At 36.5% G+C, this 17,172-nt stretch overlaps 1 protein-coding gene across 1 annotated transcript in view; it reads right to left on the bottom strand.

Annotated features, from left to right (window-relative positions):
• Window positions 1-592: 592 nt before the first annotated feature.
• Window positions 593-17,172, bottom strand: part of LOC127866550 (uncharacterized) — a 65,269-nt gene continuing 48,689 nt past the window's right edge. The window contains exons 29-38 of the mRNA XM_052407164.1: window positions 16,241-16,402; window positions 15,924-16,091; window positions 14,619-14,780; window positions 14,301-14,468; window positions 12,878-13,036; window positions 10,304-10,471; window positions 8,881-9,039; window positions 5,525-5,648; window positions 4,306-4,625; window positions 593-4,209 (exon numbers count right to left, since the gene is read on the bottom strand). Of these exons, the coding sequence (XP_052263124.1) occupies window positions 4,097-4,209; window positions 4,306-4,625; window positions 5,525-5,648; window positions 8,881-9,039; window positions 10,304-10,471; window positions 12,878-13,036; window positions 14,301-14,468; window positions 14,619-14,780; window positions 15,924-16,091; window positions 16,241-16,402 (1,703 nt within the window). The 3' untranslated portion in view covers window positions 593-4,096. The remainder of the gene's footprint in view (window positions 4,210-4,305; window positions 4,626-5,524; window positions 5,649-8,880; window positions 9,040-10,303; window positions 10,472-12,877; window positions 13,037-14,300; window positions 14,469-14,618; window positions 14,781-15,923; window positions 16,092-16,240; window positions 16,403-17,172) is intronic.

The following is a 17,172-nucleotide window of genomic DNA, read 5'->3' as shown; positions in this document are numbered from 1 at the left end:
AAATCTCGAAGGTAAAGTAACTAAACCACACATATGTTAACGGTCTTTCTTTAATATTTTTTTTTCTGACGTCTACGTTTGGAAACCAAACAAACCGAGGGAAGCACACACACAATAGAGCCGAAAGGGCGTAATCATTTAAGAGAAATAAATATAAAGTGTCTAACCATGTGAAAATACACGCTACTCTTTAGAGAAAGTCACGAAAATAACGCAATTTTGTTAGTCAGTTCCAGCTAACCTCACTTAAACGCAGTCGGCTATGGCGTACCATTTGTGTCAAACGTCAACATACCTACTAGGTAAAAATGGTAATGTTCTTCGACGTACAATATGTACGTCGAAGTACATTCCCCTTTTTACCTCGTAATGTGTTGTTGACTTTCGACCCAAATGGTAAGCCATAGCTGACTACGTTTAAGTGAGGTTAGCTGGAACTGACTAATAGCTCCCGTACATGCGTACCTCCGCCTGATCATAAACTTTGCATACATGAGTCCAGGGACCTAAACAAACAAATGTTTGTATAGGTCCCTGATGAGTCTCATAGATTTAACTACTCTAAAATGGAAATATATAACCAACTAATGTATATTTCCGATTATTTATTTCTCCATATGTTGGTTACAGAAATGGTATTATGCAGGTTACTGTTATTGAACACATGTGGACACTTAATTTAAAAATCATTGAAACATAAGATAAATAGTTTTATTCCATACATAAACAGAGGAAGAAACGCAAATATATCCACATTTGTTTCCTACATTGACCTATATAAGTCCAGCTTATATATTTATAATAATTTCTGTTCTAATTCTTTTCAAGACTAAATTTAGAAGAAGGGACAAAATTGTCACAAAACCAGGTTTTCAGTTGAAAAAAAGTCTGATTAAGGGAGACCATTCCAAATGCGTATTGTTAACCCTATTGTGTAAAATTGACATTGATTTCAATTAGAAAACAAGGGCTGTTTGTAAAACGTGCATGCCCCCATATGGGCTGTCAGTTGTAGTGGAATCCATTGTGTGAATAAGTTTTTTGTCACTGTGACCTTTGACCTAGTGACCTGAAAATCAATAGGGGTCATTTGCCAGTCATGATCAATGTACCTATGAAGTTTCATGATCCTAGGCCTAATTATTCTTTAGTTATCATCCGGAAACCATTTTACTGTTTCGAGTCACTGTGACCTTGACCTTTGACCTAGTGACCTGAAAATTGATACGGGTCATCTGCCAGTCATGATCAATGTATCTATGAAGTTTCATTATCCATGGCGTAAGTATTCTTGAGTTATCATCCGGAAACCATTTTAATGTTTCGAGTCACTGTGACCTTGACCTTTGACCTAGTGACATGAACATCGATAGGGGTCATCTGCCAGTCATGATCAAAGTTCCTTTTCAGTTTCATGATCCTAGACGTAAGCATTCTTGAGTTATCATCCAGAAGCCATGATACTATTTCAAGTCACTGTGGCCTTGACTTTTGACCTGAAAATCAATAGGGGTCATCTGCCAGTCATGATCAATGTTCCTATGAAGTTTCATGATCCTAGGTGTAAGCATTCTTGAGTTATCATCCGGAATCGATTTTACTGTTTCGAGTCACTGTGACCTTGACCTTTGACCTAGTGACCTGAAAGTGAATAGGGCTCATCTGCCAGTCATGATCAATGAACCTATGAAATTTCATGATCCTAGGCGTGAGCATTCTTGAGTTATTATCCGGAAACTATTTTACTATTTCAAGTAACTGTGACCTTGACCTTTGACTTAGTGACATGAAAATCAATAGGGATCATCTGCCAGTCATGATCAATGTACCTATGCAGTTTCAAGATCCTAGGCCTAAGCGTTCTTGAGTTATCATCCTTCCATAGTTACATAGTTGTTTCAAAATCTATTTTTAGTTGTGGCGACCTTGACCTTAGAGATATTGACGTCATTCTTTCGTGCGACACACCGTCCAATAATGGTGAACAAATGTGCCAAATGATTTTAAAATGTCACAATGAATGACATAGTAATGGCCCAGACAAGCTCATTTATGGCCATTGTTGACCTTCAAACTCAAATTGTGACCTTGACCTTGGAGATATCAACATGATTTTTTCGCGCGACATACCATCTATTGATGGTGAACAAATGTGCCAAATGATTTAAAAATCTCACAATGAATCACAAAGTAATGGCCCGGACAAGCTCATTTATGGCCATGTTTGACCTTTGTGACCTTGATCTTGGAGATATTGACGTAATTCTTTCGCGCGACACACCGTCTAATGATGGTGAACAAATATGCCAAATGATTTTAAAATCTGACGATGAACGACAAAGTTATGGCCTGGACAAGCTCATTTATGGCCATTTTTGACCTTCAAACTCAAATGGTGAACTTGACCTTGGAGATATCGACGTGATTCTTTCGCGCGACACACCGTCTTATGATGGTGAACAAATGTGTCAAATGATTTTAAAATCTGACAATGAACGACAGAGTTATGGCCCAGACAAGCTTGTTCCGCCCGCACGCCAGCCCGCCCGCCGACATTCGCCAATCTAATAACCAGTTATTTTCTTCGAAAAACCTGGTTAAAAACACACACCATGAACCATCACATTTATTTTGCTATTTGCAGGATCTTAACCAAAGATCTATAAAAAAAAAAACATGTGTATATATAGATCTTTGATCTAAACAGGCGAAATCAAAACACCAAAAAAATAAAGTTAATGCTAGTAAATAATAAAGTTAAATCGTAATAGTTAACCTGTATGGTAAATCAACGGTAGATGGTAATTAACAAATGACACACATCAGAGGAGGTTTAAATAAATCTTAAAAATACTTGCAGTTAGAATACATGTTAAACTCAGTGTAGTTTGAATAAATGTCAAAGCACTAGTAATTTGAATGAATAGTAAAATACTTATAGTTTGAATACATGTGAATTCACTTGTAGTTTAAATGAATGGTAAATTACTTATTGTTTGAACGAATGTGAATTCACTTGTAGTTTGAATGAATGTCAATTCACTATTAGTTTGAATAAATGTGAATTCACTTGTAGTCTGAATGAATGTCAAATCACTCGTAGCTAGAATACATGTTAATTTATTTGTAGTTTTAACTCATGTCAAATCCTGTATAGTTTGAAAACTTGTTTAATTACTTATAGTTTGAGCGCGTAAGAAATCACTTCTTGTTTGAAATCACTTGTTGTTTCAACAAATGTGTAAATCTTTTGTTATTTGAAAGAATAGCACATCGCTTGTAGCAGGAAATAATAACAAATCACTTTAAGTTTGAATAAATAGCAAATCACTTGTTGTTGGAATTAATGTCAAATTGCTAGAAGTTGGATATTATGTCAAATCACGTGAAGTTTGATGAATGTCACATCACTGTTGTTTGAATATATGATAAATCACATCTAGTTTAAACAAACATTAATTCACCGGTACTTTGAATAAGTTTTAAATCACTTATAGTTTAAACGTATATCAAATTGCTTGACGTAAGAATTAATCGCTTTTTTCAGGGACCTATACAAACATATAGGTCCGTGCTTTATTTGAATTAATATTTGATCACTTGCAATTTGAATGAAGCTAAAATTATTTGTTGTTGGAAATTATGTCAAATCACTTATAGTAAAGAACAAATGTCGAATCACTCGCAGAAGAAATTAATTTCAAGTCACTTTTGAGAATAAAAATCGAATAGCTTGTTGTTGGAATTAATTTAGAATCTCTTATACTTTCATTTGCAAATAATGTCACATTTGATTTGCAGTTTGAAAGAATGCAAAATCACTTGTAGAATTTGTCAGATCATTTACAGATGGAATGAAGGTCAAAATCACTTGTAGTTCAAAATAAAATAAAATCGCATGTAGTTTAAAAGTGAACACCAATTCACTTGTATTTTAAATTAACGTCAAATCATTTGTAGTTAAGTTTGATAAGATGCCTTAACCGAAAGTGCAGGAAACACTACACAATAATTGTTATCTACAAGACTATCGAAGCTTGGAATACAAATTATACAAGAAATGTCATAGATCGTTCCGAAAATATAATTGCATCATTTATTTAAATGCCACCAACACGGCATCTAGTGAAGGCATGTTGGTGTAGCTGTTGATCTTGAAGACGTACTGGGGCCCACTGGCCAGTTGGTTAGCCTCCGTCACATCAGAACCTGCAACAAGCAAAGCAGGCATGGAGTGCACATTTCCGATATGTTTATACTATGAAGTGTGTTCAAAGATGCATATGAATGAACTTTCAAGTTTACCTATGACAATTATCCGCACACCCTTGGCTTTCAGTTTTTCACTCTGTATTCTTGACAGGCCCGTGTCAGACGAAATCTCATCAGTGATAAGCAGCAGACGCTTCTCAACATGACGGCGGCAATACGAGGTGAACACTTTACATGCTTGGTGTAACGCGAACCCCGTGTTCACCTCTCTGAACGGACTGATCCGGAATCCGGAGTTGAGAGAGCGCAGGACCCTGTCTGGGAACTGTCCTGATTCGAGGGTCATCAGAGTTGACACTCCACGTGCATATGCCATGTTCCCAACATGGGTGTACCTATTATTGACGCTCATTCTGTTAAAGAGAAAATTAATAAAGAAAATTGTATTTACCGTAGCATAAATTAGTCGTACTAAGCACAATATATATTACATTAAAAATAAAAAGGCTAATTTTCTTTTATAAACTTGACGTGAAGAGCACAACAAATTATACGTTTTTGTAATAAGTCGAAAGATTACACTAATTAGTATTTCTGAAACTTTATCAAAATAACATTAATCATATTATATATGATTGAAACAAGTAAATGCTTAATGTAACAGAAATACTCAAAATCAACGAATATTTCGCAAAATTCGTAAAATAAAGTTTACCCATAAGTGTTCCTTATAGCAAAAGCCAAGGTTCAACGCTGGATGTGCAATGGTTACATAGATTAAACGTGATGCAAAATGCTTGTTTTTTATTTTTTCGGCGACAATATATTTCATTTTAATTTCCCGCCACAATATTTGAACATTTACGAGCGAAAGCGAGACTTGCTTCAGGCAGCGTCGGAAGAACGAAGTATTCATGACAACTACGTCGTGTTTCCAAAGCTGCCAATATCGCCTTCGCACATAAATGTTCGGATAACGAAGTCGATAATTCACATTAAAAAAAACAAAAACATTTTGTATCGCGTTAAATCTATGTTACCACACGAAATTGAAATTGTTGTGAAATTGTGCCTATTGCTATGAGAATCATTGATTTTTATGTGTTAATGTTATGTTTCGAAATATAATACGAAATATTCGTTGATTTTGAGTGTTTAGGGGCTTTTTAAGAATATTTAACATAACCAAAATTTTACCAAAATAAAATGATCGTATTATATGAAGCCAGATCAAAACACATTCTCTTAAAAACGGTTGTTCATACATGTTAACCTAATAATTAAGGAAGAGGTGAACAACCCTGTGACCTACCTGGACACCATTTCAGAAAGAAATGTCCTCACAGACGCCAGACCAGCTGAGGTTGTAGAGGCAGACAGATCAGTCACTACCAGGAGGTCCATAGTGAGACCAAATGCATTCACAGCACCTGAACCTATGCCATTACAATTGCATCATTTAAACGGTTTGCTCAATGATTTAACAAACTAAAGCACTTAGTAAAACTGGTATGCCCTCTTAAACCCGAAATATGTGTGCAAATGTTCAAGAAGTTAACTTACAAAGAGAAAGTTTTCCCTTAATATTGGGCAGCTTTAGCCTCAGTCATTTGACCAACAAAATTAATTAGCAGTATTGATTAATAACTTGAGAAGAAACTTAACTGCCAAGCCTCACAAAATAAAAATAGAGGGAAGTAAAGTAATTTTCTGGACAAGTGCTTTCATTTTTTATCTTTTTTAAATTTATATATTTTGTTATGTTTCGATTGGTTTGATATGGATCTTCAATACAAAGAAAGCACAATGAAAATGCTTATTTAAACAATCATAACCAACTATGCACTGGGAATGTCATATTTATTATGCCCCCCTTCGAAGAAGAGGGGGTATATTGCTTTGGTCGGTCGGTCGGCCTGTCGGTCCGTCCACCAGGTGGTTTCCGGATGATAACTCAAGAACACTTAGGCCTAGGATCATGAAAATTCATAGGTACATTGATCATGACTCGCAGATGACCCCTATTAATTTTGAGGTCACTAAATAAATAGCCTTTTTTCCAATTTTATATGGGATGGACCAGCAAAAATTAAACAAACTATTGCTATTAAATCATATGATGATGGAGGAGTTGCCATGACTGATATATATGCTTTTGAAAAAACTATGAAAATGACATGGTTAAGGAAAATTGTATCAAGTAATGGAAAATGTTTCCAACTTGTATATTCTATGTTTGATGTGAAGAAAATGTTTAATTTGGGAAAAAAATACATAGAAAAAATTATGATAAGTTTAAAAAATTGTTTTTGGAGAGATGTCCTTACATTTTACATTGAGTATATTAATAAACAAAATGTCAGTAAGTGTGAAGATATCCTTGATATGCCGTTATTTTATAACCACAATTTTAAGATAGGTGGGAATATTATATATAACAAAAAAATGTATGATAGGGGAATTAGATATGTAAGAGATATAATGTGCACTTCTGGAGAATTTTTAAAACAATCTGTATTAGAAACTCTCATTGGCGTTAAAATTAACTTTCTTTTTTATGAAGGTTTAATAAGAAATGTGAATGCATTTATCAGGCTATCAGGACTTCCATTTATTAAAAAGCCAAATATACAATGTGCATTTATATGATTTTACTTGAATAACATTGTATTTGGATATAATCAAAACAAACTTGTCTATAAATGTTTTAGCTATAATACAGATATACCCACTTGCCATTTAAAATGGAATACACTTTTTAATAACGTTGAATGGACAAAAGTGCATGCACTTGTTTTTATTATATCTAAAGACACTTACACTCAGTGGTTCCAGACAAGAATTGTTCACAGAATCCTAGGAACCAAATCTTTGTTATTTAAAATGAACATTGTTCATGACAATTTATGTTCTTTCTGTAAAGAAAATGAAGAAACCCTATTACATATATTCTGGGACTGCATTTTCACAAAGAGAATTGTTAATTATGTTGTAGACTTTTTAAGATCCCATAATGTGCAAAAATGTACTGATATTTCATGTCAAACAATGTTATTTGGTTGTACAAGTATTAACATGACTGATATTAATATTCTTATTCTTGAAATTAAAAAGTATATATTTGTATGCCAGAGAAAGGGTCTATTACCTTCAATAAGGGGGCTGAATAATTATCTTTGCGTAGCATGGGAGATTCAATCTAATACTAAATGTAAAGAAAAGAAACTACTTAACTGGTCAATTGTAAAACTTTTTGTAGATCAATAGAACAGTGTTATTGTAAATTGTGTTGTTTACTTAAAATATTTAATACCATGGTCGTTTGATTAATGTTTTTAATTGTCTGAAGTCAAAACGTTTGATTAAAGCTTATGTTTTTCTGAAGTCCAAACAATTGTTGTTTTTTTGTTTCATAACATTGCATGTATGTGTCTGTGTATGTGTGAACTGTAGGATTGTGTCTATATAATGGAATGCATGGATTTTATTTACCTCTATTATATTATTCATTTGAATTGTTAAACAACTATATTATATACTAACAGAATAACATGAAAACTAATGATACACTTTGTAATGTATGGAGGTGAATAAACGCTATAAATTCAAAAAAAAAAAAAAAAAAAAAAAAAAAAAAAAAAAAAAAAAATAAAAAATTTGAGGTCACTAGGTCAAAGGTCACAGTGACCAGAAATAGTAAAATGGTTTCCGGATGATAATTCAAGAACGCTTATGCCTAGGATCATGAAACTTGATAGGTAGATTGACCATGGTTCGAAGATGACCCCTATTGATTTTCAGGTCACTAGGTCAAAGGTCAAGGTCACAGTGACCCGAAATAGTAAAATGGTTTCCGGATGATAACTCAAGAACGCTTATGCCTAGGATCATGAAACTTGATAGGTAGATTGATCATGACTCGCAGATGACCCCTATTGATTTTGAGGTCACTCGGTCAAAGGTCAAGGTCACGGTGACCCGAAATAGTAAAATTGTTTCCGGATGATAACTCAAGAACGCTTATGCCTAGGATCATGAAACTTGATTGGTACATTGATCATGACTGGCAGATGACCCCTATTGATTTTCAGGTCACTAGGTCAAAGGTCAAGGTCACAGTGACCCGAAATAGTAAAATGGTTTCCCGATGATAACTCAGGAAAGCTTATGGCTAGGATCATGAAACTTCATAGGTACATTGATCATGACACGCAGATGACCCCTATTGATTTTCAGGTCACTAGGTCAAAGGTCAAGGTCACAGTGACAAAAACATATTTACAAAATGGCTGTCACTACAAATGAGAGCCCATATGGGGGGCATGCATGTTTTACAAACAGCCCTTGTTTTACATGGGATCTCAACGAATGTATACATATATCATTGGCAGTGGGCTTTAAATGAACCCCGTTCTGGGAAAAGTTGGCATAATGCATGTTTGTCAAGTGTTGACCCAGATTGGCCTGTGCAAAGCATACAAACAACAGAGACAACACTTTCATAGACTGGAGTTTTGTATTAGACACCTCTTTAGAAGGGCATCTTATAGGCTAATCTGTGACAACACTTTATGAACATGCAAATCTGAGACAACACTTTTAGCACAAGCATAAAGCACAGATTACTCCAAACGCGGCTTAAACTAGCATGAATACCGAATACAATACCAGTGCAGGCCGCAGCAGAAGTGGCAGTGGGTGTGAGGGTGGTCAGACCATTTGGACACCTGATGCATTCCATGTCATGGTCGGTTCTGTAGAAGCCAATACCGCATGGGACACAGGCGTTTGTCTCATCAACATATAGGTAGCCAGCATCACACCAATCTGTTTGAAACACAAGCATGTCATATTGATATTATACATTGCAATGATCTTAGAATAAAATAGGTGCATGTTTAGGTGCATTCGAGTCGACATGGTATGCATCCGTTTACGGCTTGTGAAAAAGGCAACAAGGGTCAAAATGGCTTCACCCACTATTAGCAGGACAACTGCATGTTTGTTACAATCATTATAGCATATTTCCTTTTCCTTAAGTATCGATTATGGGGCATTCAGTTAAATGATTCTCTTATCAGTAAAAGCTCTGAAAACATATATGGCCTTATACAACATTGAGAGTTTGGTTAATAAAGAACTTCATATACGTGTTAAATATTTGTAAATTAGTTTTCAGTGGGATGATCTTGATGAAGATGATGATGATGACATCTATGATGATGAGGAGGAGATGGATGTGCAATGCATGCTCGTATTTCTGACAGATGAGGGAATAATTCGCACTTACACGGTTCATTCAACACAACCACAATATTTGCCATAATTGAAGTTTTAAAACTAATTTGGAAAACAAACTGCTGACAGGAGGGACATCAAACAATGTCTTGTACATTTTTATATTACAAATTAACAGCCATACATGGTTAAATTGAAGGCTCAAGCTACAGTCCCATATGTCTTCCGACCTGGCCATAATTCATAATCACACACTCAGATAGCCTTCATCATGATTCACCAAGACATATAGCTTTAGTTTATTCCCAACACCCATATTGCCTACAGTCTTATTTACATCACCCATATATCCCTATTTTGATTTTCATAACCTACGTAGCCTATAAACTGATTAACATCACTTAGTTAGAACACAGTCTGAATTACATTAACCACATAGCCTGCAGTTTGATTTCGTCTCAATCCTTTCCTACAATCTGCTTCATCAATATCTGTATTTTGATTAACATCCCCAACCGAGCATACTGTCTAATTTTCACCAATCGCCTAGCCTCCATTCTTATTCACATCAGCCACCTAGCCTATTGTCACATTCAAATCACCCACCAAGCTTACTGTAAGATTTTCATCATCCACATTACCTATAGTCTTTTGTACCAAAAGCCATATAGTCTGCACCCTGATTAACAACACCCACGTAGCCTACAGTCAGATACAGATTAACATCACCCACCTATTCTTCAGTCTAATTAACATCACCCACCTAGCCAACGGTTGGATTCACATCACCCACATAGTCTGCATTCTGATTTACATCACCAACGTAGTATACAGTCAGATAAACAGCACCCACCTAGTCTACAGTCTGATTCCTCATCCTTTCCTGTTCCCATGGTGTGCTTTGGTGGGACACAGTCGATACACTTGAGTTGGTTCTCCTTGTCATTGTATGTGTCTTCAGGACAAGGGAGGCAAGTCTGGCTAGCCACATTGATGAAGTTGCCTTTACCACAGGCAGCAGCTGGACAGTTATGGTAAGACAGATAAATAATGCCACAACATTTAATGACAGAAAAACTTTTACATGTTTTTACGTTGTTCTTTTTTGTAAAAAAAGAAACAATTTACAATGCCACACGTAGGAGCAAAAATAACACTTTTTATACAATACCTTGACATGCTGCTGCAGATGTAGCAGTGTTTGTGTACGTAGTCTGACCATTTGGACACTGGATGCATTTCATGTCATTGTTAGTTCTGTAGAAGCCAATACCGCATGGTACACATTTGTCGATGAGATCATCAACATACAGGTATCCAGATGTTACTTAGACTTTAGGCTATATGGGTTATGTAAATCAGTCATTAGGCAAGGTGGGTGATGTTAATCAGACAGTTGACTTTGTTGATTATGTGATAATGCCAGGTGGGTGATGATAATCAGACAGTACACTAGGTGAGTTCCGGTATGTGAATCAGACTGTACATTATGTGGGTGATGTGAATCAGACTATAGGATCATAATTTAGGTAGGCGATGTGAATAAGATAATAGGCTAAGTGGTTGATGCGAATCAGAAGAAGGCCAGGTCTGTGATGAGAAACAGACAGTAGGCTAAGTGGGTGATGCGAATCAGACAGTAGGCCAGGTGGGTGATGCGAATCAGATTTAAGGCTGGGTGATGTAAATCAGACGGTAGACTTTGTGGTTGATTTAAATCAGACTTTAGGTATGCTGTATGATATGGATAAGACATGAGACTCGGTGTTTGAGACATGATGGTAATATGACTGTTTGGTTTGCAAGATGCATGATGTTAATCAAACTGTAAATTAAGTGGATGATAATAATAAGACCTAAGGTAAGGTCGTTAATGTGAACTATTTTCATTATTTATTTTATATAAAAAGCAAAATCAGTGTTGTGAATAAGCAACAAGCCTCGCCTGATGCATTTATGAAATTTGATTATAATCTTCATCTGCCATTCTAAACTTTGTGCTCTGTTTTAAACATACAGTATCAAACTTAAACATGGTTTTCTTTCAAATAGATTGGTGTAACCCTGGATACCTGTATGTTGATGATCTCATCGACAAATGTGTACCATGCGGTATTGGCTTCTACAGAACTAACAATGACATGAAATGCATCCAGTGTCCAAATGGTCAGACTACGTACACAGACACTGCTACATCTGCAGCAGCATGTCAAGGTATTGTATAAAAAGTGTTATTTTTGCTCCTACGTGTGGCATTGTAAATTGTTTCTTTCATTTGAATTGTTAAACAACTATATTATATACTAACAGAATAACATGAAAACTAATGATACACTTTGTAATGTATGGAGGTGAATAAACGCTATAAATTCAAAAAAAAAAAAAAAAAAAAATAAAATAAAAAAAAAAAAAATTTTGAGGTCACTAGGTCAAAGGTCACAGTGACCAGAAATAGTAAAATGGTTTCCGGATGATAATTCAAGAACGCTTATGCCTAGGATCATGAAACTTGATAGGTAGATTGACCATGGTTCGAAGATGACCCCTATTGATTTTCAGGTCACTAGGTCAAAGGTCAAGGTCACAGTGACCCGAAATAGTAAAATGGTTTCCGGATGATAACTCAAGAACGCTTATGCCTAGGATCATGAAACTTGATAGGTAGATTGATCATGACTCGCAGATGACCCCTATTGATTTTGAGGTCACTCGGTCAAAGGTCAATGGCCACGGTGACCCGAAATAGTAAAATGGTTTCCGGATGATAACTCAAGAACGCTTATGCCTAGGATCATGAAACTTGATTGGTACATTGATCATGACTGGCAGATGACCCCTATTGATTTTCAGGTCACTAGGTCAAAGGTCAAGGTCACAGTGACCCGAAATAGTAAAATGGTTTCCCGATGATAACTCAGGAAAGCTTATGGCTAGGATCATGAAACTTCATAGGTACATTGATCATGACACGCAGACGACCCCTATTGATTTTCAGGTCACTAGGTCAAAGGTCAAGGTCACAGTGACAAAAACATATTTACAAAATGGCTGTCACTACAACTGAGAGCCCATATGGGGGGCATGCATGTTTTACAAACAGCCCTTGTTTTACATGGGATCTCAACGAATGTATACATATATCATTGGCAGTGGGCTTTAAATGAACCCCGTTCTGGGAAAAGTTGGCATAATGCATGTTTGTCAAGTGTTGACCCAGATTGGCCTGTGCAAAGCATACAAACAACAGAGACAACACTTTCATAGACTGGAGTTTTGTATTAGACACCTCTTTAGAAGGGCATCTTATAGGCTAATCTGTGACAACACTTTATGAACATGCAAATCTGAGACAACACTTTTAGCACAAGCATAAAGCACAGATTACTCCAAACGCGGCTTAAACTAGCATGAATACCGAATACAATACCAGTGCAGGCCGCAGCAGAAGTGGCAGTGGGTGTGAGGGTGGTCAGACCATTTGGACACCTGATGCATTCCATGTCATGGTCGGTTCTGTAGAAGCCAATACCGCATGGGACACAGGCGTTTGTCTCATCAACATATAGGTAGCCAGCATCACACCAATCTGTTTGAAACACAAGCATGTCATATTGATATTATACATTGCAATGATCTTAGAATAAAATAGGTGCATGTTTAGGTGCATTCGAGTCGACATGGTATGCATCCGTTTACGGCTTGTGAAAAAGGCAACAAGGGTCAAAATGGCTTCACCCACTATTAGCAGGACAACTGCATGTTTGTTACAATCATTATAGCATATTTCCTTTTCCTTAAGTATCGATTATGGGGCATTCAGTTAAATGATTCTCTTATCAGTAAAAGCTCTGAAAACATATATGGCCTTATACAACATTGAGAGTTTGGTTAATAAAGAACTTCATATACGTGTTAAATATTTGTAAATTAGTTTTCAGTGGGATGATCTTGATGAAGATGATGATGATGACATCTATGATGATGAGGAGGAGATGGATGTGCAATGCATGCTCGTATTTCTGACAGATGAGGGAATAATTCGCACTTACACGGTTCATTCAACACAACCACAATATTTGCCATAATTGAAGTTTTAAAACTAATTTGGAAAACAATCTGCTGACAGGAGGGACATCAAACAATGTCTTGTACATTTTTATATTACAAATTAACAGCCATACATGGTTAAATTGAAGGCTCAAGCTACAGTCCCATATGTCTTCCGACCTGGCCATAATTCATAATCACACACTCAGATAGCCTTCATCATGATTCACCAAGACATATAGCTTTAGTTTATTCCCAACACCCATATTGCCTACAGTCTTATTTACATCACCCATATATCCCTATTTCGATTTTCATAACCTACGTAGCCTATAAACTGATTAACATCACTTAGTTAGAACACAGTCTGAATTACATTAACCACATAGCCTGCAGTTTGATTTCGTCTCAATCCTTTCCTACAATCTGCTTCATCAATATCTGTATTTTGATTAACATCCCCAACCGAGCATACTGTCTAATTTTCACCAATCGCCTAGCCTCCATTCTTATTCACATCAGCCACCTAGCCTATTGTCACATTCAAATCACCCACCAAGCTTACTGTAAGATTTTCATCATCCACATTACCTATAGTCTTTTGTACCAAAAGCCATATAGTCTGCACCCTGATTAACAACACCCACGTAGCCTACAGTCAGATACAGATTAACATCACCCACCTATTCTTCAGTCTAATTAACATCACCCACCTAGCCAACGGTTGGATTCACATCACCCACATAGTCTGCATTCTGATTTACATCACCAACGTAGTATACAGTCAGATAAACAGCACCCACCTAGTCTACAGTCTGATTCCTCATCCTTTCCTGTTCCCATGGTGTGCTTTGGTGGGACACAGTCGATACACTTGAGTTGGTTCTCCTTGTCATTGTATGTGTCTTCAGGACAAGGGAGGCAAGTCTGGCTAGCCACATTGATGAAGTTGCCTTTACCACAGGCAGCAGCTGGACAGTTATGGTAAGACAGATAAATAATGCCACAACATTTAATGACAGAAAAACTTTTACATGTTTTTACGTTGTTCTTTTTTGTAAAAAAAGAAACAATTTACAATGCCACACGTAGGAGCAAAAATAACACTTTTTATACAATACCTTGACATGCTGCTGCAGATGTAGCAGTGTTTGTGTACGTAGTCTGACCATTTGGACACTGGATGCATTTCATGTCATTGTTAGTTCTGTAGAAGCCAATACCGCATGGTACACATTTGTCGATGAGATCATCAACATACAGGTATCCAGGGTTACACCAATCTATTTGAAAGAAAACCATGTTTAAGTTTGATACTGTATGTTTAAAACAGAGCACAAAGTTTAGAATGGCAGATGAAGATTATAATCAAATTTCATAAATGCATCAGGCGAGGCTTGTTGCTTATTCACAACACTGATTTTGCTTTTTATATAAAATAAATAATGAAAATAGTTCACATTAACGACCTTACCTTAGGTCTTATTATTATCATCCACTTAATTTACAGTTTGATTAACATCATGCATCTTGCAAACCAAACAGTCATATTACCATCATGTCTCAAACACCGAGTCTCATGTCTTATCCATATCATACAGCATACCTAAAGTCTGATTTAAATCAACCACAAAGTCTACCGTCTGATTTACATCACCCAGCCTTAAATCTGATTCGCATCACCCACCTGGCCTACTGTCTGATTCGCATCACCCACTTAGCCTACTGTCTGTTTCTCATCACAGACCTGGCCTTCTTCTGATTCGCATCAACCACTTAGCCTATTATCTTATTCACATCGCCTACCTAAATTATGATCCTATAGTCTGATTCACATCACCCACATAATGTACAGTCTGATTCACATACCGGAACTCACCTAGTGTACTGTCTGATTATCATCACCCACCTGGCATTATCACATAATCAACAAAGTCAACTGTCTGATTAACATCACCCACCTTGCCTAATGACTGATTTACATAACCCATATAGCCTAAAGTCTAAGTAACATCACCCACATTGCCTCAGTTTGCTTGACCTGATCTTGTCTAGTCTACAGTATGATCGACGTTATCCACCTAGGCAAATGTCGGATTCACAACACCCAAATAACCTACAGTCTACGCCCTCATAGCATACAATCTAATACACATCACTCACCTTGCCTACATTCTGTTTTATCAATATCTGTATTTAAATAAACATCTCCAACCTAGCCTACTGTCTAATTCCCATCATCCGCCTAGCCTTCATTCTTATTCACATCAGCCACCTAGCCTACTGTCAGATTCACATCACCCACAAAGCTTACATTATGATTTTCATCATCCACATTACCTATAGTCTATTTTACATCATCCATATAACTCTGAATATTGATTTACATCACCAACGTAGAATACAGTCAGATTAACATCACCCACCTAGCCTACAGTCTGATTCCTCATCCTTTCCTGTTCCCATGGTGTGCTTTGGTCGGACACAGTCGATACACTTGAGTTGGTTCTCCTTGTCATTGTATGTGTCTTCAGGACAAGGGAGGCAAGTCTGGCTAGCCACATTGATGAAGTTGCCTTTACCACAGGCAGCAGCTGGACAGTTATGGTAAGACAGATAAATAATGCCACAACATTTAATGACAGAAAAACTTTTACATGTTTTTACGTTGTTCTTTTTGTAAAAAAAGAAACAATTTACAATGCCACACGTAGGAGCAAAAATAACACTTTTTATACAATACCTTGACATGCTGCTGCAGATGTAGCAGTGTCTGTGTACGTAGTCTGACCATTTGGACACTGGATGCATTTCATGTCATTGTTAGTTCTGTAGAAGCCAATACCGCATGGTACACATTTGTCGATGAGATCATCAACATACAGGTATCCAGGGTTACACCAATCTATTTGAAAGAAAATCATGTTTAAGTTTGATACTGTATGTTTAAAACAGAGCACAAAGTTTAGAATGGCAGATGAAGATTATAATCAAATTTCATAAATGCATCAGGCGAGGCTTGTTGCTTATTCACAACACTGATTTTGCTTTTTATATAAAATAAATAATGAAAATAGTTCACATTAACGACCTTACCTTAGGTCTTATTATTATCATCCACTTAATTTACAGTTTGATTAGAATCATGCATCTTGCAAACCAAACAGTCATATTACCATCATGTCTCAAACACCGAGTCTCATGTCTTATCCATATCATACAGCATACCTAAAGTCTGATTTAAATCAACCACAAAGTCTACCGTCTGATTTACATCACCCAGCCTTAAATCTGATTCGCATCACCCACCTGGCCTACTGTCTGATTCGCATCACCCACTTAGCCTACTGTCTGTTTCTTATCACAGACCTGGCCTTCTTCTGATTCGCATCAACCACTTAGCCTATTATCTTATTCACATCGCCTACCTAAATTATGATCCTATAGTCTGATTCACATCACCCACATAATGTACAGTCTGATTCACATACCGGAACTCACCTAGTGTACTGTCTGATTATCATCACCCACCTGGCATAATCACATAATCAACAAAGTCAACTGTCTGATTAACATCACCCACCTTGCCTAATGACTGATTTCGTAACCCATATAGCCTAAAGTCTAAGTAACATCACCCACATTGCCTACAGTTTGCTTGACCTGATCTTGTCT

Source organism: Dreissena polymorpha, chromosome 2 (genome assembly GCF_020536995.1).
Source record: "Dreissena polymorpha isolate Duluth1 chromosome 2, UMN_Dpol_1.0, whole genome shotgun sequence".
Classification (NCBI taxonomy): domain Eukaryota; kingdom Metazoa; phylum Mollusca; class Bivalvia; order Myida; family Dreissenidae; genus Dreissena; species Dreissena polymorpha.
The sequence above is the reverse complement of the archived record's forward strand: the minus strand, read 5'-3'. Positions and strand labels throughout refer to the sequence as shown.